This window comes from Portunus trituberculatus, chromosome 37 (genome assembly GCF_017591435.1).
Source record: "Portunus trituberculatus isolate SZX2019 chromosome 37, ASM1759143v1, whole genome shotgun sequence".
Taxonomy (NCBI): Eukaryota; Metazoa; Arthropoda; class Malacostraca; order Decapoda; family Portunidae; genus Portunus; species Portunus trituberculatus.
The window spans coordinates 15594040-15619039 of record NC_059291.1 but is presented as its reverse complement, the minus strand read 5'-3'; the positions used below and the strand labels follow the sequence as shown (position 1 = coordinate 15619039).

Genomic DNA, 25000 nt, shown 5'->3' with positions numbered 1-25000 from the left:
GGAAAAATTAATAAATGGAAATGAATGAGGAAAAATTTCAACTACGCGAAATAAGAAATCAGCAGACTATATAAGTATTTAAGAATTACTTTATACATGCAAGACATACGTGTGAAATAAGGGGCGCATATCTATGGTGAGTAAGAAAGACAAAAATATGAACTATGAGAATTTGTGAATAAGTGTAAAAATATTCAAACGAAAATAAACAAATGATAAAATCATATCAAATAACAAAATTAAAAACAAATCGAGTATGAGTTATGAAGATTTAGGAATGAACCAACATATAAGGCATGGGAACGTAGAAATTAGTACACAAGTATGATATGAAGAATTTAGAATGAAAAGATAAATATCAACTGTAAAAAATGAGCCAAACAGAGAAGTAACTATGAAAGCTTAGGCGTTCCCTTCCCCCACACACACACACATATACATAAATAATCATCAAACATATATAAATATCATGGAGTTAGGAACGGGCTCATTATTTTCAGGTATGAGTAATATTTGAGTACGAGTAATATTACGTAGCCTCACGTGATCCGCCGATATTAAAAGCGTGGTCGGTTCCAAAAATTAATGTACTGAATTCACACTGGATTTCCAGAGTAATTACAAAATAAATGGCGTTTTTATTTGGGCGGAAAAGGATCTTTGATATTGTAAATTAGTATAGAAGTAACTGTTTTTAGCATGTGACGGTGGAGGGAGAGAGAGAGAGAGAGAGAGAGAGAGAGAGAGAGAGAGAGAGAGAGAGAGAGAGAGAGAGATGCAAAACAAGGGAGCTCAATTCAGTGAAAAATTACCAACTCAAAGAACTAAATGAAATAGCAATTAAATGAAACAACTGACACAAAGACACACACACACACACACACACACACACACACACACACACACACACACACACACACACACACACACATGCATTTATTCATATTTTTATTTGTTTGTGTATATGTTTGCTCATAAATTAATTGATTAAAAAATGTGTTTATTCGTTAGTTATATGGTATACAAAGTTGTACATACAAAATAGTTCTAGATGACGTGTGTTGATATTAGGACTGATATACATTTTCATTTCTTTTTTTTATTTCCATTACATTTTTATTCTATTGATTTTCATTTTCTAGTATTATTTGTATTTTTTATTCATTAATCGAATTCTGCTCACCTATTTTATCTAGATATTTTCTTTACATATGTTTGACTTCTCTATATATTTTTTTTCATTTATTTTATCTATTTATCTATTATTCTACTTTTAACATTTGCCATTTCATCAGTGAATATTTCTTTTCCTAAAGATGAAAAATGCAATTTAAACAATTACTAGAATCTAGAAATGATTTTAAAACCTCAACAACCACTTCCTCAACAGACTTCAATAAAAGTAGTCGAAACAAGATGCTCACTCGTTAAGGAATATGGACTAAACCCTTCATGAGAAAACAATTCGCTTTAGAATATCTGTCAATAATGTTTATGTTCTGGTCTGCTTCTTTTCCTCATCTATCGATTTTTTTATTAAATTCTCCCCTGCCGTTAATTTTAGCCATATGACTCGAAGTATCTTTTCTACCTTTAGCATGACATTTATGACTAAATCAAACATAAAATATCACATGTGCATCTACTTTACATCCTCTCTTCAATTTTCCTTTTTCACAGCTATAGGTTTCGTAATGTCCTTTTTATCTCTCTTCAAGCGAGAAAGATTAACATTTTACTTACTTTAACATTTATTTTGTTCATTTTAAACCTATAAAGTGAGCCTCCCTGTCTTATCTAGTCTCTACTCATATCAAAACTGTGCACATTATCAGCCAGCTCCACGTTTCCATTTCTGACAAACTGCGCTGGGTTTCATGAAACTTCGCCATTATATCGTTTCCCACTGTGTCAACCCAACTCACTCCAATCACTTTTTCCTCGAACACTTCATTTCTGAGACACAAAAACCGTCTTTTTTTTTACCTCTGCCCGTGTTTAGCGCCTACGCCTCGCCACCGTGCACCCACCCAGACAACATGTCTCTTCACACGCACTCATTTTTGCCTCCACAGACTAAACTGTTTCTGTCCAAATAGGGGACAAACCTCATGACGTCATTCTGGTTTCAAGTAAACTAACTTTTTCTACAAATATCGTGCCAAGAATAGTTCAGACTGCTATAGCGAATTAGATATTACACCTTCCATTCATCTGCACATAAAGTAATAAATCAATTAATAAATAAATAAATAAATAATTCAAAATATTCACAAATTTGAAAGAAAATCAAAATCGAGTTTTGCTGTGTAAAACACGGAAAATATTTAAAGACTGATCCATGATATATATATATATATATATATATATATATATATATATATATATATATATATATATATATATATATATATATATATATATATACACTCACATCATTAGTTTTTACAGACCAATATTTGTAGCATACACTACTTCTACAATATTCCTTTCTGTTTCACATGAGACCCTGAAGGTCAAAAGTAGCAACAAACGTGTGTTATCTGGTCTTCTTTAGTATTAATAAAACAAATCAGCAGGAAAAAAATGTGGAAAGTGAGCGAAGAAAACAGAAGGTAGCGTAAAAGGAGATAATCTTTCAACACAAGACAGTTTATATTTCATGATCATTTACATCTCCACCACTATGCGGTACATACCTCCAGAGCCAAGGAAAATTCTCTCTCTCTCTCTCTCTCTCTCTCTCTCTCTCTCTCTCTCTCTCTCTCTCTCTCTCTCTCTCTCTCTCTCTCCCAACCAAATATTATTTAACAATGCTTGCAGTTACAGGGGCCCCCATAGCTGTAAAAAGATAATGAATCCGTCTGTCCTTGCCACTGAAGGTCACAGGCGGCATGCGACATTTCCTAAGGGAACGCATTAGCTGCCAACCGTAATTAATCGTATACGTCGTTGTAGCCTCAGTAATCACGTTTCCTCAATTTATGATGGACGCTTGACCTTTCAAAACAAAACAAGCGCACAGTTAGCACGAACATCAAGGTAAACTCCCAGGTAATTGGGTGGGAGGAAAAAAAAAGTATTTTACCAACCTGAGTATTTTTGTTACATATTAGGTTGAAGATGAATAGAAAGGATGGGGAATGGTAGAGTACTGGGGGTCCTAAATAGTGAATGACAGCGTGTAGCGTTTTGCTTGTATGGCACTTAGCTGCGGAATCAAAGGAAAAGTGTGTGATGGTGATTTAGTTAGTGACTGTAAGTAGAGTGAATTAAAAAGAGGACAAAAGTAAGTAGCTACGAGGAATGGTGTGTGTGTGTGTGTGTGTGTGTGTGTGTGTGTGTGTGTGTGTGTGTGTGTGTGTGTGTGTGTGTGTGTGTGTGTGTGTACAGTAAGTAATCTATTGGTTCTGTTGATAACTCACTCACTCACTCACTCACTCACTCACTCACTCAGAGTCTCTCTCTCTCTCTCTCTCTCTCTCTCTCTCTCTCTCTCTCTCTCTCTCTCTCTCTGTGTGTGTGTGTGTGTGTGTGTGTGTGTGTGTGTGTGTGTGTGTGTGTCCATCTCCCTTTTGCTCCTCCTTTCCTCGCTAGAATATGTAAATAATGGAAAGATTGATGGAGTGCAAAGTCTGGTGGAAAAGTTTTTGAAGGTAGTAAATTCGTTTTGACCCTTCGTGGTGGTGGTGATGTTGGTGGTGGTGGTGATAGATTGTGGAGGAAGTATTTTAGTGGTGATATCAGTCTTCGTAATAGTAGTAGTTGTGGTAGTGGTGGTGGTGGTGTTCAAGACTCCTTCGTTCTTGAGTAATGGTAAATGCAGTGATATGGAAAGAATATTAGAAGTGACAATTTGTATGTGATTTCTCACTTACAGATTCATCTTAACGATTCACACACCCGTTCATCTTTTTTTCGTTTTCACTTCACTTCAATGTCATATCCTACTGACCTACTGACCTACATGCACAAACACACACACACACACACACACACACACACACACACACACACACACACACACAAAGAAAAATGCAAATGACTCTCTACCATGTAAAAAAACGTGACATTACAAACCTAATCCATCAACATCTGCACAAATGATTAAACACAGACACACATACAAACAAAACCGTGCGCCCTCATTCCTTCTCTGACCCTCCCTCACCTTCCCACCCTCTCCCTCTCCCACTCGAAGCACTATCTTGTAAGTTTTGACACATGGCCTGATACCTCGGCGTTCCAATGTGAAAACTTCTACCGTAACTCTTGGCTGCGAGTGCCCACCAAATATTATCTGTCTGCCCTTGATCACTGGGCCGCCTCGTTGTTGGGGCGCGTGGACCCTTGTGCTCGCCGCCAAATGGGGACAGTTCGCGTTAGTTCCCCGTGAAGTTGAGTGTTACTGCGGTAGCGAGCATCACGGGGCTAACAGCTGTGGACAAGGAGGGGGTGTTATGGGTGGTGGTGGTGGTGGTGGTGGTGGTGGTAGTAGTGAAGGGTATACGTATGAAGGTTGGGATTGTGGAATATGGTACTTTAAGAAGTATGAGAGACAGTAATGTGATGGTGTTGATAAGGTGATGGACGATGATACCAGTAGAAAGCAATGGAAGCACAGAGGGGATGGATTGTGTGCATATGTATTTGTGTGTGTGTGTGTGTGTGTGTGTGTGTGTGTGTGTGTGTGTGTGTGTGTACAAGTATGTTACTATATGTAATACTGTAAGTGTATGTGTGCATAAATACATGAATAACAAGTGTTTTTTTAATATAATATATATATATATATATATATATATATATATATATATATATATATATATATATATATATATATATATATATATATATATATATATATATATATATATATATATATATATATATATATATATATATATATATATATATATATATATATATATATATATATATATATATATATATATATATATATATATATATATATATATATATATATATATATATATATATATATATATATATATATATATATATATATATATATATATATATATATATATATATATATATATATATATATATATATATATATATATATATATATATATATATATATATATATGAAACCGATTGAGAAAAATGAATAAAAACGAGTAAGAGAGGTGGAAAGATTCCATGGAAGAAAATTTATATTAACGTGGTTATTAGTAGAAAGAATAAGATAAATTGAAGTAAACGGTATGAGACTCAATGAGATAAAGATACGAGCATTACCAGAAGCAGCAATAGTGGTATGGAGATTACTTATGGGGGTGAGATGGATGAAAACAGAGTTCGTGAATGAAATGGAAGAACAGTGGAGAGAGGAGATAAAATAGGAAGCGATGTTGATAAGTGGTTGTGTTGAAGATGGAGGGCTACGGTGGAAGGGCTGGAGGAACCATGGGAAAATAGCCTAAGGGAAGAGGAAAGGTGTAGGAAAAATTTAATTATACAGGAAGCTGCAGAAAGTGAAGGTAGAGAGAGAAATGACAGTGATAGCAATGTTTGATGAGGTGCTTGTTGATTACTGAGAGAGAGAGAGAGAGAGAGAGAGAGAGAGAGAGAGAGAGAGAGAGAGAGAGAGAGAGAGAAGGGCTGTAACGAAAGGTGAAAAATTTGAAAAATAAAGGACAAAGATGAAGGGAATACCCAAAAAGGAGGAAGGTTAAAGGAAATGAGAAGGGGAAGAAAGGAATAACAAGGAAAAGGAGGAGGAAAAGATGGAGGAGGAAGAAGAGGAGGAGGAGGAGGAGGAGGAGGAGGAGGAGGAGGAGGAGGAGGAGGAGGAGGAGGAGGAGGGAAAAGCGTTGGGTCGAGTGAAAGGTGGAGATATAAGAGTGCAGGAAATGCGTGAAAGGAGAGGAAATGGGCCAACATGTGTGACGGTATGAGTTTGAATTCTGGCAGAGGGAGGAGGGAGGGAGGGACGGGAAGCAAGGAAAAGAATGGTAGATGGAGAGGGATGGACGAGCAGATGTATATAGGAGGGATGAAGGAATGGGTGAGTGACAATGGGTGTAAATTATATAGGAGGATAAGAATAAGGGAAGAGAAGGAATAATGGTAGGATATGGGATATTCATTCGGAATTCCATGTGTTGATTCATTGATTTGAAGATATCAAATCAACGAGGAATGAGAGGGACAGCCTACAAAAAAAAAAAAAAAACGCTGCAAGGCGAATATAAGAATCTGAAAGGGCGTGTCCAGAATATTATTCAGCGAGTAGGGAAAGAATATTATAACAAAGAATTAATTGGCAATAGAGACACAGCAGGCACGTGGCGACTAATGCATCAACTTGTTCCCAGCAAGTCCAAGGGCAACAGCAGCTCGTACATGGGTAGTAAAGTGGACGAACTCAACATATATTTCGCTAGCGTTAAGAAAAATGTTTTTTGATAAGTCACGGCAGGGTATGACATATCAAGTGTAATCTATATCTCGGGTCTTTTTAGACCTGAGCCCGTAGATGCCAGCACAGTGATACTTGCTATAAAGCAAATAAATGATGTAAGCTCATGTTGATCAGATGGAATCACTCTTCGATTCATAAGAGGTACTTTAACAATAATAATTATATATCTTACATGCATTATAAACACCACCCCTGTTACCGGCGTTTTCCCCAGAGCATATAAACATTCCCTTTTCACTCCTGTTCACAAGAGTGGGACATCTGAAGATACGACTAACTACAGGCTAATTTCTCTATTACTAATATTATCAAAAGTACTTGAAAAAACTTATATCCACTCAATTAATGAACTTCCTTGAGTCTGAAAACCTGTTAAGTAACACACAACATGGTTTAAGATCACGTTTATCCACAGTAACAACATTAACCAAAGTTGCAAATAACATTTACCAAAACATGGATAATAAGAAAATTACCACGGTTACCTTGTCTGGCTGTCAAAAGCATTTGTCGGTGTCTGCTATAAAATACTATTGAAAAAAATGCTCAATTTGGGAGTTGATCCATTCCTATTCAGCTAATATTTGGCACAAGGAACCCAGTCTGTTCGTGTAGGTGACATTGTGTCCTCAAAGCTGTGTGTGTCTTTCGGAGTCCCCCATGGATCCATACTCGGCCCCATTCTTTTCACTCTCTCTCTCTCTCTCTCTCTCTCTCTCTCTCTCTCTCTCTCTCTCTCTCTCTCTCTCTCTCTCTCTCTCTCTCTCTCTCTCTCTCTATATATATATATATATATATATATATATATATATATATATATATATATATATATATATATATATATATATATATATTATGTCACAACACTTGTTAATGACTACTTTTTAATGCAAAATGTTGACAACACTCAGTTCATGCACTCTAACAACGTAGAAAATTTACCTGAGGATATGTGAAGAACAGAAGAAACTCTAAAACAAAATGAAAAAAGAATTCTAATACAAATGGACTGTTGCTCAACATGAACAAAACCAAGTGCATGTTCATTGGTAGAAGTTTAATAGCCAAAATCCCTAACAACACGTGATGACGACACAACATTCAATCCTATGATTCCGTTAAAAGTCTTGGAGGAAGCAGTAGACACTTGTCGAAACAATAATTACTCCCAGTGAGGTCTAACAACACGGGTTCAAGGGGTGCTGTGAACTTATCATTAAGCCAGCTGTGACCTCACTGTATGTTTCCCTTTGTGTCTCACAATACAAGGGGGCAGCCACAGCCTTCCCTCACACAGCACTACATGCATCTAACTAGACGTACATTCTTCAAGAATAAAAAAAAAAAAAAAAGATGACTCATATCATCCTTGGCGTTCCCTTCTAACTAAATATCTTGCTTGGGGACCGGCACCTTAGTGGGCTTTTTTTTTCAATATCAATTTTTGTTGCCCTTGGCCGGTTATCCTTCTTACATAAAAAAAACAAAAAACAACTGAGAGGCACATGCCGTTTGACACACTTAACACAGAGATTTGCAAAAAAAACTTTTGCTACGCTTATATATTTTAATTGTTTATTATTTTTTTTCAGTACTAAGGCAAAAATAATAGTTAGACAAACATTCTTCAGTGTCATAAATTACGGTATAACTATTTGGTGCCACCACAAACCAAATACAACTAAGACGAGTGCAAAGAACACTCATTTTTTTTCTGCAAAGGTGGCTGTAGGTGTAAAGTCCTAAATACGACCTTGCTTCTCCAATCCTAGATGAGCTGCAAAGGCCACATGTAAAGAAAAATGTGATTATGAACACTATCTTTATGCATAATATTCTCCACAACAAGTATCCAAATTGACATTAAACCTTCCCATCCGTGAACCAGATCAACCTGAGAAACTCGAGGCAACAAAACCTCCTTTACATGCCAAGAACACAAACTGACTCTCGCCAGAGGTCATTGCTTGTCAGAGGACCGCGAGAGTGGAATGACTTACCCTCCTATTTAAAAAGATACAGAAAGCTCATCTACTCTTGAGAAGAAGTTCAACCTGCTACAAAATCATCCTTCATATTACTTTTACTATTGATTTTTCTCTATATGTATTGTTTGAAACAACCATTTCAATATTTTTAACGCGTTGTTTTAGGTACCTTAATTAATTTTAGGCTCATTATCTTGTAAGATTTATTATTTCTTTTTTGTAAGAATGTTAACTAATACTTATTCTTTTTTGTCTCCTTTACATGATAATTTTTTTTATTCATTCAGTGTTTTAAGTATCATATGTTTAGTAATTCACACTTTGATACTGTAAGTTTACTTGCAAAAGAAAAAATAAATTCTAAAAAAATATAAAAAATAATTGATGGGAAAATAATTTTATGCCACACACATTATATATATATATATATATATATATATATATATATATATATATATATATATATATATATATATATATATATATATATATATATATATATATATATATATATATATATATATATATATATATATATATATATATATATATATATATATATATATATATATATATATATATATATATATATATATATATATATATATATATATATATATATATCAACTGATCCTTACCATAATGAATTTTTTTCCGTGTGATGAGTCAGCCCAGAGAGAGATGCGGGAAAAAAGTTCGCAAACTTAACGTTCACCAAAGAAAGTAAAACAGAGCAGAGATTTTCCAAATCGGTATATTTACTTCGAGTTCTTAATAGTCCTTTTTTTGAAACTTTCGTCACAGAAATGGGAGACAAACAATTACAGATATCCAGAGTTTACCGCTTAAGATTAAGAGTGAAGATACCGATTAACTCTTTTTAAAATTGTCTCACACAGAAAGACGAAAAGAGAGAGAGAGAGAGAGAGAGAGAGAGAGAGAGAGAGAGAGAGAGAGAGAGGCTAAGAGCTTTACTGATTATAAGTGAAAGGGATAGAAAAGAGAAGATAAGTGAAAGGGATAGAAAAGAGAAGATATCAGTTAATTTTCGCATAACTGAAATGGACGACTAGCCAAATCTATCCTAATCTGCCACATTTTTACCTGACAAAATTAAAACTTGAATACATATAATATCCGAAAAAAAAGAGTACTTAAAGGGAGGGCAGTGATGACGAAGATAAAAGTTACGAATGGCTGGGCAGTAAGATAAATACGGAAGTTTGGGAGAGGTAGGAGGGAAAGAGAAGGGAGAGAAGGGACGGAACGGGTGGAAGTGGAAAGGGGAAAAGGGCGAGGGGAAAAAAAGATAATAAAAGATGAGAGAGAGGAAAGGCATGAAAGTGGGAAGAGGAAAAGAAATGAACGAAAACTAGTTGAGGAAACATGACAAAAGGGGAGGGTAGTTGGAGGAAAGACAGAGTTGGAAAAAAATGGAGGTAGGAGGAGTGAGGTAAGAAGAGGAAGGAAGATGGGTAGAAAAGGATGAAAAGGGAAGGAATAAAAGAAAGGGAAGGAGGGGGATGGAATGATGAGGAGGCGAGGAGGGAAGAAGATAGAAGGGAGGAGGGAGAGGTATGGAATAAGCTACATAAAAGGAAGTAGAAGCGACAGATTTCTGGGAACGACACTTTCACACTCTGTAAATTCTGCGAGTTAGAGAGAGAGAGAGAGAGAGAGAGAGAGAGAGAGAGAGAGAGAGAGAGAGAGAGAGAGAGAGAGAGAGAGACAGAGAGAGAGAGAGAGAGAGAGAGAGAGAGAGAGAGAGAGAGAGAGAGAGAGAGAGAGAGAGAGAGAGAGAGAGAGAGAGAGAGAGAGAGAGACAAATACAGACAGACAGACAGACAGACAGACAGACAGAGATAATGAGAGAGAGACAGAGATAATGAGAGAGAGACAGAGACAAAGACAGAGACATAAACAGAGACAGAGACAGATAGATAGATATACAGTCGGACACAGATAAACAGACATACAGAGAGACAGACAGGCTGATAAACACAAAAACACACAGAACCACCAAATTTCCCTTTCCCACAACACAAAGAACAAGAACACGAGGACACAGATACACGAAAACAAAAGTTTCCCACACACGCAACTTTTCTTCCCACACCACCACCACCACCACCACCACCACCACCACCACCGCCACCGTTGCCGTCGGGTATCGATCGCTGGTACAAACATGAAAGGCCTGAGTCGAGTGTTTGATGGCGCCCAAGACGATCCTCTTAAGGGGTCGAGTGGGTCCCTCCTTCAGACAACTCCTCCTCCTCTTCCTCCTCCTCCTTTACCTTGCTCCGACGTAATGATCCGTAATGAAGCTGTTTCTTTTTTCTTCCTCTTTTACTTTTATTTTAACGCGTCTTTATTCACGCGAAAGACTGTGTGTAATACTGCATGATGGGAGCGCGGAAGAGGATGACAAGAACAGGAAGGAGGAGGAGGAGGATAGAGGATGGAGGATGGGGGAATGAGAAGGAGGAGGGAGGAAGGACACTATTGCTAACGAAGATTCTCTCTCAATCTTCTTGCTCGTCAATCAATCTTCTTGAACTCAACTGGACGCAGCAAATTTGTTAAGAAATATATGATGAAGAAAAATAAGTAAAAATAAGACGTTCAAGGACGCTGAAAGAGAAAATGAGTATAAATTTAGTCTGCAAACCACGTCATAAAATTATCAGAGAGAAAATGTAAATATTGAGAGCTTTAAGAGCAGGCCGCGTCTTCAGTTCTCGCATTGATATATTAGATTTTGTTAAAAGAAAAATTATGTAGAAGGAAACGTAGTGAGATATGGAGAAGTGAATGACAAAATGTTAAGAAGATAATGAAAACAATTACCATATGAAAGGATGTAAAAAGAAATTTCAGATCAATTAAAGTTTGTGATTAACCAGCGAAAGAAAACAAGCTGAAAGCGAAGAAATATACAAGAAAGGAAAAAAAAGTTCCAGAATTGGAATAAACGTGCTTTTACCACTACTGTTACTATTGCTACTACTACAAGTATTACAATTACTACTACTACTACTACTACTACTACTACTACTACTACTACTACTACTACTACTACTACTACTACTACTACTACTACTACTACTACTACTACTACTACTACTACTACTACTACTACTACTACAACTACTACTATTACTACTACAACATTACTATTACTACTACAACATTACACTACACAACTACTGCTACCACAACCATTACACCACACCACTACCACCACTACCACTATTACCACAACACTACACTACTACCACTACCACTACCACCACCACCACCACCACCACCACCACTTTGCCACTGCTACCACTACCACCACTACACTACTACTGCTACCACAACCACGACCACTGCTACTGCACCACAACCACTTTGCAACCACTACCACTGCTGCTGCACTGCTGCACTGCTGCTGCTGCTGCACCACCACTACCACTGCTGCTACCACTGCTGCTGCTGCTGCCACCACCACTACCACTGCTTTGCTACCACAACACAACAACAACAACCACCACCACTGCACCACCACCACTACCACCACTACTACTACTACTGCTACCACCACCACCACCACCACCACCACCACCACCACCACCACCACCACCACCACCACTGCTGCTACCACTGCTGCCACCACTACCACCACCACCACCACTACTACTACCACTGCCACCACCACCACTTTGTCACTACTACTACTAATTTTGTCACTACTACTACTACTACTACTACTACTACTACTACTACTACTACTACTACTACTACTACTACAGTTGCTATTACTATTGGTATACCTCTACAAATATTCTACCTAATGGACATCCTGCCAGCAACAATCAGCACATCACACATATAGCAAGATTTCCTTTGGTTTCTAAGTCGTTAATTATGTCCACAGATACGCATCCTTGTATTCTACGGATATGAAATCAACCTATTATTCAGCCTCTTGTTCCTATTCTCTTTCTTTCTCTTATTCATTTTCTATTTAATCTATTTACTTTTGTGTTTCAGGGAGACAGGCTAAGAGCACTAAAAATTACACAGTATGGAAAAGTGTACACACTATTGTTCCTAGATTAAACAGAAGAAACAAAAGTGGGACTCGGTATGTGCATTCTTTCCAGTTTTTAGAGTTCTGAAAGTCTGCAGATGACGACTATTACTGTAAATGAAATATTAAAAAAGTAAAAAATACACTTTTATTTATACCATGTGAGGTTTTCACGGGAATTTCTGGGTTAAAGGGGATACTTTTTGGGTACCCCTATCTCAAAGCCCACCCGCTAGGAAACCGTTGCCCCGAGTGAGGAAGCCCAACCTGCACTCAGACCGTGGACAGGATTCGAACCCGTGCGCTTGGAGACCCCTCGGATCCCAAAGCACGCATGGTTCCACTGTACTTTAAACCTTTTACAACGAAACACTGCTTTTTTCATAATCCCCTACAACTTAGATATTTCATTTTGTACTAATGCATGTAGAATATTCCTTTAGGCAAGAAAATACAAAAAATAAACCAATATTTTCTCCGTATTAATCCATGCACACATATACTATTATGTATGTTACCAAAATACCACCATATCAATGAAGGGGTTAAGGCACCTGATTCAGAGCATGTGACAATTAAGATAGCAATAATGAGCACGCCCGGTAATTAAGAACACAGCGAGAGTCTTCCGGCCAGTTACCTACGTATATATTAACACATTTATTTCTATGACCTAAACAATTCAAGCCGCTGCTTCGGATTTTGACTGTAACAAGCCAGTTTCAGATATATGCTTTAGCTCAGTGTTGTCCAAACTGGGGTCCGCGTACCCCTGGGGGTACGCAACATAGATCATAAGGGTACGTGACAAGACGACGAACACACACACACACACACACACACACACACACACACAGCAGAAACTTCCCATGGTTTCTATGAAGGCAAAGGTAGGGGGAGGGAGTCCGAGGGACGGGTCGGTTACTCAGGAAGCACGCGTATTGTACGTGTACGAGAGCAGTGCTGACTGCTACCCACTTGCTCAGTGACTCAGTCTTCTCTTAGGCGTCAGAGTGAGCGCGGCTGTTTATTTGAAAATAACAGAAGCTTACAGAAGGCAGTTGCTCGTTAACAGCAACAATGGATAGATGGCTAAAAAGTGGCAGCTGTAGCAGCCGCAGCGGTGACGCAGACGAAGGAAATCAAACAGGTGCAAAGAAAAAGAAGACAGATATTCCTAAATATCGGCAGTACAAGGAAGATTATGTGCTTTTGGGATTTACTGCAACGAATTCTGATCCTCCGGAAGCTTTGTGCTTCTTCTGTGGGGAGAGGCTGGCCAACAGTAGTATGAAACCAGCTCACCTCCAGCGTCACCTGAAAACAAAACATCAGTGTCATGTTGGTAAACCGGTAGAGTTCTTCAAAAGAAAGCTCTCTGATTTTCAGTGCTCCCAAAAAGTACTTCAGAAAGCCACGACAACTTCAGGCAAAGCTCTGAAAGCATCTTTAGCTGTATCTTTATTAATTGCTAAAGCCAAAAAGCCATTCAGTATTGCTGAAGAACTTATTTTGCCAGCTGCAGGTATGATGGCTGAAATAATGGTGGATAAAAAGACAGCTGACCAACTAAAAGCAATTCCTTTGTCACACCAAACTGTCTCGCGCAGGGTAAGAGAAATGAGTGCAGATATTCAAGATCAAGTTGTGAATAAGATGAAAGCAAGCCAGTCATTTGCACTCCAAGTTGACGAATCAACTGACATTAGTGGGCAGGCTCATCTTGTCTCCTTTGTGAGATACATTGATGAAGATGATATCAAGGAACACATACTATTTTGCAAAAAATTAGAAGAGCACACAACAGGGGAGGCTATTTTTAATGTCATTAATCAGTTCTTCTCTGAACAAGGGCTGAGCTGGAAATCTTGCATGAGTATGTGTACAGATGCTGCTGCATCTATGACCGGGAAGGTGAAGGGACTAGTGGCAAGGATTAAGAAGGAAAATCCTGATGTGGAGTGGACTCACTGCATCATTCACAGAGAGTCATTAGCTTCAAAGAAAATGAGCCCACAGTTGCATGGAACTCTGAATGATGCCATCAAGGTAATCAACTTCATAAAGTCAAGGCCACTTAATAGTCGTCTGTTTCACACACTTTGTGAAAGCATGGGGTCAGAGCACACAGAGCTATTACTTCACACGGAGGTGCGCTGGCTGTCGCGTGGGAGGATACTCACCAGATTGTTCGAGTTGCGAGATGAGGTAGCTTCCTTCTTATCAGAACATGAGTCTCCTTTTGCCACATATTTTGAAAACACTACTTGGCTTGCACAACTGGCATATCTTGCAGATATATTCAGCAAACTGAATGAGTTAAATTTGTCTCTGCAAGGTAAAGACACAAACATTCTCAACCTATATGACAAAGTTGCTGGTTTTCAGAAGAAAATTGAACTGTGGAAGAAAACATGCTCAGGGGGAGAGTTTACGTGCTTTCCTCTGTCAGATGCCTACTTTTCCATTAACAATTATGAGAAAGGCACTCTGAAACCAGTCATTGTGGAACATTTGACCAGCCTTATTAGTGCTTTTAAGTCTTACTTTCCTGACATACATGAACGATCAGTACAACTGGACTGGATTAGGAACCCATTCCTCTTTTCTGAACACGAGAAGCTTCCTATTTGTTTCCAGGAAACACTGATAGAAGTGTGTGCAGACCGTGGCTTAAAACTGTTATTTGAAAGCTCAAATGTCACTCGCTTCTGGAGCTCTGTGATGAAGGAGCACCCTGATATAGGAAAAATGGCATTAGAAAAACTTCTGCCATTTGGGTCTACCTACCTTTGTGAGGCGTCTTTCTCCGCACTGAGCATTATCAAATCGAAACAGAGAAACAAACTAAATGTCAACCTGGAACAAAGCCTAATCACTGCAGTAGCCTCAGTACCGCCAAGGATGGAAAAAATCATCAGTGAACATCAGCCTCACATCTCGCATTAAGTTGTAAGTATTTTTCATGCATTGTGTTATTAACTCATCCTTTTTATTGCTGTGTAATAAATTCGAATTTATTGACCAGAACTCCTGTTATACATTTTTTCATATTTAATTAATATATTACTTGCATTATCCTAAATAAAATTGAATTTGTTCAGAAATGGTGGACGGTGTGGGGGGGGTACGTAACAGTAGGATAAGGTAATAAAGGGTACAATAGGCGAAAATGTTTGGACAGCACTGCAAGTTTAGCTAACCAACTAAAAACAGAATATATCGTTGTGAACCTCCCGCCAAGACACAATTGAGCCAAAACAGTGTTGTGTTCATCTCATACCACTCTAGCACAGGGGAGGAAGTGGTCTTAGTTCTGTAATCAGATAGTACTGGTTGATGGTACTTTTGTTGCCGGTGTTGGTAATGATGGCAATGATCTATAAGCAATTTTGTTATTTTTTTTCGATTTAAAGTTCTAACAAGGCACAATGGAACCACGGGCGCTTTGCCGTACGAGGAATACCCCAAGCACATGAGTTTGAATCCTAACCACGGTCCGAGGGCAAGAAGGACTTCCACTTGGGGTAACAGTTCTGAAATTGGTCGGCTTTTAATAGGAGGTACTCCAAATAACTCCTTAAGCCCGTAAATTCCAGTAAAAAAGCCCATATTTAAAAAAAAATCCAGTTTTCTTGAATTTCTAGTAACGTGGTAATGGTAATAAAACGGTGTTTTCGTCTTTTTTTTTTGCCGGTAGAGAAATGCAAAATAAAACAAGTATAAGAATCAATAAAGTTACTACAGCACCAAGGAACAAAGCAAAGGGCAGCTGCACAACATGAGCACCAGAGCCACTTCATAACCTGAACGACCAAGTACAAGGTGACGCCAGTACCTGCATGGTGATTACCTTCCTCCAGAACAGTAAAATAAAAAGGCCATTAGTTAATCCGATAGACTCAAAAGCTACTGAAAGTTTTAACGGAACTTTGGGAGCGTGCTCGGTCTTTCCTGCTTTGCATCTCGCTCACTCCCTTGCCAGCATCCCCTCATGACTTACTGTTTACCCAAGTCAACAAAGAAAAATAAAAACAAGCGTACATTATCTTCGTCCGTCGGGTTGACTCGCCAAATTCTTCCTACAACAAAGTTTCCTTACGTTGTTCGTCTGTCTTTGGGTCTCGAAGGAGGCGCAAGACTAAGGTGAGTCTCTTCTTTCCTCCTCCATTTTCTTCGTTTTACTGTCTTTCTTCCGCCGTCTCCTCCTGCCCGGCTTCATCCTTACGTGTCATTCCGCTTCTTGGGTTCTGTTGGTTTTCTCGTTGCTTCGCCTTCAAAACACTGCCTCTCCTTGTCTATCTTTCTGTCCTCCTGTTGACCTGGATGTCGTGTGTTTATCTCCACGCCTACTTTCCCAGCATGTGCCTGTGCATGTTTGTATGTTTCCTGTGTAGTTTCTTGTTCTCGATACGCACTATGTTTTCTGTTCGCATTCCTGTCTTAAAGTTTTCATCTTGTTCACTTCTTACGCCACTCTTTGTCGCCCACCGTTTTCCTTTCTCTCACACGACCAGCAAGGACTTTCTCATACACTAACTTTTAATGCAACGTCTCCCCATGGACACACCTGTATAGATAACTAAATACCTTATTTAATCTCTTAATTTGCTGATTGAGTTACCAAATAAAACATGACAGTAGTAATAAATGAGAGTAAAACAAGAGTTTATATATCCGATGTTTTCACTCCTAAGTACAAAGATAAGAAATTGGCCTTACCTGACGTAACCTGACCCAACTTAACTTAAACTAGCCTAAACGAAATAAATAACATTAAAGAGAATTGCACATATAATTATTATATCTGAAAGAAACCGAGACACTGATCTCACATGACGTAATTTGATCCAAAACCAACTTAATAAACATCAGCATAACTCACTGACAGAACCACTCGCAAACCTAACCTAACTTTATAAAAAAATCAATGTTAACTTAGACAGATGCACTCACACCCAAATATACCCCACCAACCCCTAACATAAACACTATGAAGCCAAAACCACATTCAGGCCCCTCCTACCAACCTGCACAATGCATACACACGCTTCTTCCCTCCCCCTTCGACGCCTTGCTCGTCCATCACCCAACAAGAGTGCACCAGGGGGGTCTTTCTGCCGCATCCACGAAGCACGTGATGATAAAGACCCTCATCCGTCAATATGCTTGGTATGAGTAGGTCTTGCATCACCATCACAACCTCCACCACCACCACTACTGCCAATGCCATCTCTTCTTCAGAAAGATCCTTAACCTGCTGTTGAGAGAGAGAGAGAGAGAGAGAGAGAGAGAGAGAGAGAGAGAGAGAGAGAGAGAGAGAGAGAGAGAGAGAGAGAGAGAGAGAGAGAGAGAGAGTCGTGGCGTTGCAGTAGGGAAAGGCAATCTGAGGAAAGGAGAGAAATGAAGAAAAGGATAACGAGAAGGAAAAGAAGGAAGGCGAAAATATAGGAAATTATCAATAAGAAGAGGTAAAATATAAACAGTGAAGGAACAATCTATGGAAGTGAGAGAAAAAGACAGAACAATAACGTAGAAGACGAAATGAAGAGAGAGAGAGAGAGAGAGAGAGAGAGAGAGAGAGAGAGAGAGAGAGAGAGAGAGAGAGAGAGAGAGAAGGGTACCAAAAGGAAGAAGGGATGGATATAGAGAGGAAATAAATATAGAGGGACAGGAGGAGGAAGAGATGAACAGGAAGAAAGGGTTATAAAAGAAGAATGGAGACTACAAAGGAAGGAAGGAAGGAAGGAAGTAGGGAAAGAGAGGGAAGAGAATAGAAAGAGAGAAGAAACACTGAAGAAGCTGAGGCAGAGGAAGTGAAAACGACAGTTAAAGACAATGGGATGAAGAGGAAAGACGGAGATGCAAAGAGAGATAGGAAAGACAAGGACCGAATGGAGGAGGAGGAAAATGGCGAATAGAATGGCAGCTGGGAAAGGACAAACGAGAGAGAGAGAGAGAGAGAGAGAGAGAGAGAGAGAGAGAGAGAGAGAGAGAGAGAGAGAGAGAGAGAGAGAGAGAGAGAGAGAGAGAGAGAGAGAGAGAGAGAGAGAGAGAGAGAGAGAGAGAGAGAGAGAGAGAGAGAGAGAGAGAGAGAGAGAGAGAGAGAGAGAGAGAGAGAGAGACGAGATAGGACACAATAGAAGAGGTAGCAGAAAGAACACTGTGTGGAAGAAGAGAAGAAGTAAGAGAATAAGGAGGAGGAGGAAGAAGAGGAAGAAGCCATCTAAGACTCCAGGAAAGCTATCAGCATTAAAGCGAAGCAGAAAGCAGCCAGGCTAAGTCCTTTGGCAGTTGTGTTTATTCTTTATATTTACTCTCCGTGTTTGCCGGCGCGCGCTGGGGGCTTTCATGCAGTTAATTAAGCAACAACGGAGGCAAATTAGGAAGTGTAGAAATCCTTCAGGACCAACTCAAGCCCTGACCCCTCCGCAGAGTATAATAGATAATGCAATGCGGTGGAAAAATAATTAGCTAAGAGGATCAGGATAGACGCTAAGGATAATTGCGTCTCGGTTAAGATATGCATGCTTCTCAGGCGCGGCGCATCGGGAACGGCTTTGCTGGAAATTCTCAAAAGTGTTATCTCGGTCTCGCAGTTACCTTAGTGAGTGAGTGAGTCAGTGAGTGAGTGATGGAGTGAGTGAGTGAGTGAGTTGTGGTGGGAGGCCAGGCAGTGTTGCGCGTTTGGTTTATGTAACACTTTGACACCTTCCTTCGTCGCCTTTCTGTCTGTTTTCATCTGCGACTTTCTCTTTCTTTTCTCTCTCTCTTAGCTACCTTCCCATCACTTCCAACAACCTCTCTTTCTCTTTTTTTTCATCCATCAACCATCCATCCTTTCTCCGTTTACTATATTCAACACCAAATACCGTGGTAATAGGAGCTTGAATGGAATTTAGGGGAGTTAATTCAAACACGCAAGGGGAACTACTGCTCCATTTTGTAGCCACCAAAGAGGAAAAATACTTACTAGTGTACCGAACTTCTTTTTTGGCATCGCACACCACCACTGCCAGCACTGCCACTTGTCTGTTTCATCACGACGTCATCACCTTCATCGTCTTGTCCTTTCTTGCGCTTTATTAAGTTACTTCTTGTTAATAATACATGTGGTCATTCAATTTGCATGATCTGACTTCTAATTTGCTTCTTTCTTTCTTGGTGCGTACTGTTATCATTATTACTATTATTAATATTATCATTATTATTGTTATTAATATTATCATTATTATCATTATTATTATTATTATTATTATTATTATTATTATTATCATTATTATTATCATCATTATCAACATTACCACTACAATCATTGTTACAACCAGTATATTACAACTGATATTATCATTATTAGGATTGTCTATCTCATTTGTATCTCCTTTTCTATAAATATTTATTTTTTTCTATCATTTTTCTCTTAATTATTCTTCTCTTTTCTACGCCTTTAACATCCCATAACATCTTATTACTTCTGACTGAATAACATAATACAGAAGATAAAATAAATAAAAATAATAACATAATAAATACACAAATAAGGATAAACAAATAAAAATAGTGACGACCAATAAATCTGCTAATAATCCTCCGTTTATTCTGCATACTCGAGTCTGCTTCACATGACGCACACCACCTACAAGTCACGCAGAACTCTAGTAAATCAGCCAGCCAGTCATTCAGCGAGCTATCAACCACTCAAAAAAACAACCACTCAACGAACCAACCAGTCAATCAGTCAGCCTATAGTCAATCACCTATTAAATTAGCTCATCAGTCAGTCAGTCAGTCAGTCAGTCAGTCAGTCAGCCACGAGCAAAAGAGCCAGCCAGCCATCCATTCATCTAGCCAGCCAGCCAGTCAGCCTCATCCCCAAGGAGTAAATAGCAAACGAACCAACTTTTCCTAACTTTCCGATTCTTTTCCATTGACGGTTCTCATGCGCCGATAAGAGGCTGCACCAAAGGGACAACAAAACATTAATAATAATAATAATAATAATAATAATAATAATAATAATAATAATAATAAAACATCACTCGTGCTCCAGACTGGCTTGCTTGTGGGGTATTAACAGGAACGAGCACTACAGCTATAAGAGGGCTTCCTGGAACTCATTATTAGTTGAGAGTGATAGGCGGCGCGAAGAGCAGATGGAGAGCTGTGGAGGCGCAGTGACCGGTCGGCGTGAAAGGAGCAGAAGGGGACGAGATGAGGTGAAAAGAAGCAAGGAAGGAGAGGTGATATGGAGTAGAAAAGGCAAGGAAAGGAAGGCGTGGTAACAGGCACTAGAGATGAGGAAGATGAGGTTAGGGATGAAGGTTAAGTAAAGTGAAATGAGGTGAGGTGAGGTAAGGTGAGGCATGAAGTGAGATAAGGTGTGGTAAGGCAGAACAGAGGAGGAAAGGGAGATGAGTTGAGTTAAGGGGAAGGAAAAAAATTGAGATGATAAAGAGCAGGGAAGAAAAGATAAATTCATTGATAAGGATAGGTGAAAATAGACAGATACTTCGTGTAGCCTTGACGGATTCTTACAGCAATTCTCTTTTGCATTGTTGAGAGCAGGAAATGCGAGATGGAAACGATAGATATGAAAATAAAAAGGCGTCGTAATACAAGTAAGAAAGAAGAGGAAATGAAAAATTAATGACGATGAAAGCTCCCTCTAAAAAAAATAAATAAATAAATATAAGATGCAGCACGTACACACCCAAAAAAAAAAAAAAAAAAAACGAAAAAATACTCAGTTTCTCTTACAACACCTTAACAACAACAATAAAAAACTACCCTAACATTACTACTCGTATAAACCACTATTAATAACACACATCCATTACCAAGACAACACTATGACCAGGACCATGAGGGCCAGGAGAAGAGAGGAAACGTAAGGAGAGTTGAGTTGAGGTGAGAGAACGAGGTGTGGCAAGGGGCGATGAGTGAGTGTAGTGGGCCAATGACAGGCTATGGTGGGGTGAAGTGAAATGGTGTTAGGGGAGCTGATGGGAGGGACGCACGAATGAAGGGGAGACGGGAGGTGAAGGGCGATGCGGTGAAGGTACTAGGCATTGAGAGGGAAAGATGGGCGGTGAGTGAACAAGTGAATGAGTGAGGGGAAAATTTGTGAATGGAGAGGAGGATGAAAGGGAAGTAGACAGTTAGAGGGAAAAGAAGCGAGGAAAGAAGAGGGGCCACAGTGAATGGAGAGGGGAAAGGAGGAATGAGAGAGGAAAATAACTGGAAGTGAGCAAAGTAAGGTTAAGAAAGGATAAGATGACCAATACTTGTGAATGGTGAGAGGGAAGAGAGGAAAGGTTGTGATAGGAAACGACAGGAACAAGGCTATAAGAAAAAGATGCATGAGTGAAACAATAAATACCGAGAGAACAATAAAAAATGAGGAAGAGAGAGAAATGGAGTAAAGGAGTAAAAGGAATAATTAATAGAGAATGAGAAGGAATGAGAAACGGAGTGAAAAAGGAAAGAAGAAGATAGCCAGACAAAACAACAGCAAAAAAAAGTGAGTAAAATAAGTAAGCAATGGAGAATGACAGGAGAAAAGAAATGGTTACGTGAAAAGATAGAATGGCAGAATGGAAAGGGATGAAACAAATGAAGGAATAATTGAATGAGATGGAATGACAGAGACGATAAAAAGGTAAGGAACGAGCGAGCGAATAGAACCGTAAGACAAGGAAACTAACGAAAGTAACAAGGAAGTGTGAAGGAAAAAACACTCCTCCCCAGACAACCTCATTTCCCTCCTACTTCATTTTTCCCCTCTCTTCCTCCTTCTTTCCTTTCCTTGTTCCCATCTCCCCTCCAGCTCTTCCTGCACCTCAATGAACAATGTTTCTAATGTACTAATGAACTCATGGACAACTCAATCATTTCCATTTCAGACTGAATCACGTGACACGCTGGAATACAAAGAAAAAATGAAGGGGAAAAGGAGACAACAAAAAATGGAGAGAGAGAGAGAGAGAGAGAGAGAGAGAGAGAGAGAGAGAGAGAGAGAGAGAGAGAGAGAGAAACTCTATAAGCAATTTTACGAAATGTCGGTGTACAGCTTTTAATAGACGAAGGGAGGAAAAAAGAAAAAGGCAGTGTAGAGTAATCGAAGGAAGTGGAATAACTGTAGGAAAAGGAAACCAAACGGAAAGAAATAATACAAAAAATAAAGATGAAGTATGGATGAAGGATGAAATAAGCGATGGAAAAGAAAGAAAAGGATTGATAGAAGTATTATTTAGTGGATGAAGGAAGTGGAAGTGAAGGAAGGAGTGTGTAGAACAGGAATGCAGCATACAGTGGTTGGAGGAAAGTAGAGGAGGTGGAGGAAGAATGGTGTGAAGTGGTTAAGGGAAAAACAAGTAAAAGAAAAAGTGACCGAAGAATAGTTAGTACAGTGAGTGAAGGAAAGAAGAAAGAAGGGGGGGTGAAGGAAGACGCTTTCTTTCAGTTTCGGAGGCGTGTCTCACTCCTTTACTGCTTCCATTATCCTTCGCTAACATTCAGGACACTGTAAAAGAAAATTGCATGGAGAGAGAAGAAGAGAGACTAGGAGGTTCATCTCGTCCCCTTCACGCTATACAACTGTTGAATGCTCTAAAGTCTGTCACTTCTTCCTTTTGCCATCCTTTAACAGTCAGTTGCCTATGAGTAATAGTGCATTTGTTAGAGTGAGGTAGAAATATAAGATAATGTAGTAGACGAAAAGGACAATATTTAAGTATTTTGTAAAGTTAAACCCTTTAGTGCATTGACTCGTTTCACATTCAATTTGCTTACTATTTAGTGATTTTATACTGCTTCAGAAGCTTATGTTAGTATCAAAATAGTGAAGATTCTGGTCATTTATCCTCTGATCTCCATACACCCCTCCTAATGTAAGTAAAATCATCTGGTCACGCTCAAACTCATGGTAAAATTGCATCTCAGTACTAAAGGAGTTAAACAAAAATACCACAGCATAAAAAAATGTATTGTAACGATTCTAAAACTAAGAAAATATCTTACCTAATATATTTACTAGAATTCATAAGGACTGGATACTTATGGCACTACGGTACAAAAGAGAAAATATTGTACTTGTATTTGTAAAAGAAAATATGTTTAAAAGAACCTTACTGCAATAATTATAGAGTGAAAAGCTGAAAAACTGCTGTTAAAAGAAAATCTTTTTTTTTCAAATATTGAACTTGTTTATACATGTATTGAAAACTTAAAAAGACTGCAACAAATTGAAAAAAATATAGATAAAAAGCAATGCTTAATTTATATTCGTAAAGATTGGAAACATAAAAACCTGTAATAAAAACGAAAATAAAAAGCTAGAAAGTTGCAATTATGAGAAGAATAAAGTGAAAGTTAAAGCGTTAATCACTGCCATGAATTTGTTTGTTAACTAAGAAACAAAGAACCCCAGCCGGCCACCACAGCAGGAGTTACGGTGTGGACCAGCGGCGAGGGCGCGGGAGGGGGGGCAATGCACGTGTGGGTGAGTGAATTAGCGCCACTCCGCCATTGATGATGGAACGCTGCCTCTCGTCCCTCTAATGGGCCGTCCTGAGAACCATCCACCTCTAGCAATGAAGGGATTTCACCGTATTCCTCCTCCTCCCACTCCACTTCCTCCAACCTTCCTTCATTTACGATTCTCTCTCTCTCTCTCTCTCTCTCTCTCTCTCTCTCTCTCGTTCCTCCCCTTGTCCTCTTTTCCTCCACTAACTTTCTCTCTCCCTCCTCCCTCAACACTCCTCTCCCCTCAACATCCCCTTTACCGGGTCCGTTACGCCCATCACCCTCGCGTTACACACCATTCCATCCCATCACTTTCCCATCACTGGCCAGCTATTTAGGCCGTGTCCAGCCCAATCAGAATATTTCGTTTTCTTTTTTTCCCCATCATTTAGCGGGGACTTAAAAAAGGTTCTTGTTTCATGGTTCATTCGTCTTGTGTGTGTGTTTGTTTGGCTAGTTTTGTTTGCTTTCGTTTTTGTCTTGATTTTTGTCTTTATCAATCAATTTATTGAATAAGAAGTCAATGTTTTCTTTTTTGTTGTCATTATACTCATTCCGTTTTTCTTCCTCTTCTCATCGTCATTTTTTTTTTTTTTTTTGTTTGTTTTATCCAATCTCCTCTTTTACTGACTCCTTCTCCTCCTGATCCTGCTTCTGCCTTCTGCCTCTTTTATTCTTCTTTCTTTATCTTTTTCCATGTCCTCCTCCTCCTCCTCCTCCTCCTCCTCTAACAATTCTGCCGCTATTTAGTTCTCCATGTTCTTTTTGTATATCTCACCTTCATCCACTACCACCACTACCATCACCACCACCTCCTCCTCCACCACCACTACCGTTTTCCCTCTCGGCCTGTCATCTCCACCGCCACACGAGATAATTTGCCGCCTGGCCCCCGCGGAGAGGCACACACCGCTCACGATCTTCGTTTGTTTATTGTGCAATTACTGATTTTATCGCCCT

The 25000-nt window shown here is 39.0% G+C and overlaps 2 protein-coding genes across 3 annotated transcripts in view; one reads left to right on the top strand and one right to left on the bottom strand.

Moving 5' to 3' along the window:
• The window catches only part of LOC123513837 (hemicentin-1-like), a 429869-nt gene that overhangs the window by 372839 nt on the left and 32030 nt on the right, over positions 1-25000 (bottom strand). The gene's annotated exons all lie outside the window — the stretch shown is intronic.
• LOC123514129 (zinc finger MYM-type protein 6-like) lies at positions 13598-15466 on the top strand. The gene has a single exon (XM_045271778.1). The coding sequence runs from the start codon at positions 13598-13600 to the stop codon at positions 15464-15466; it is 1869 nt and encodes a 622-aa protein (XP_045127713.1).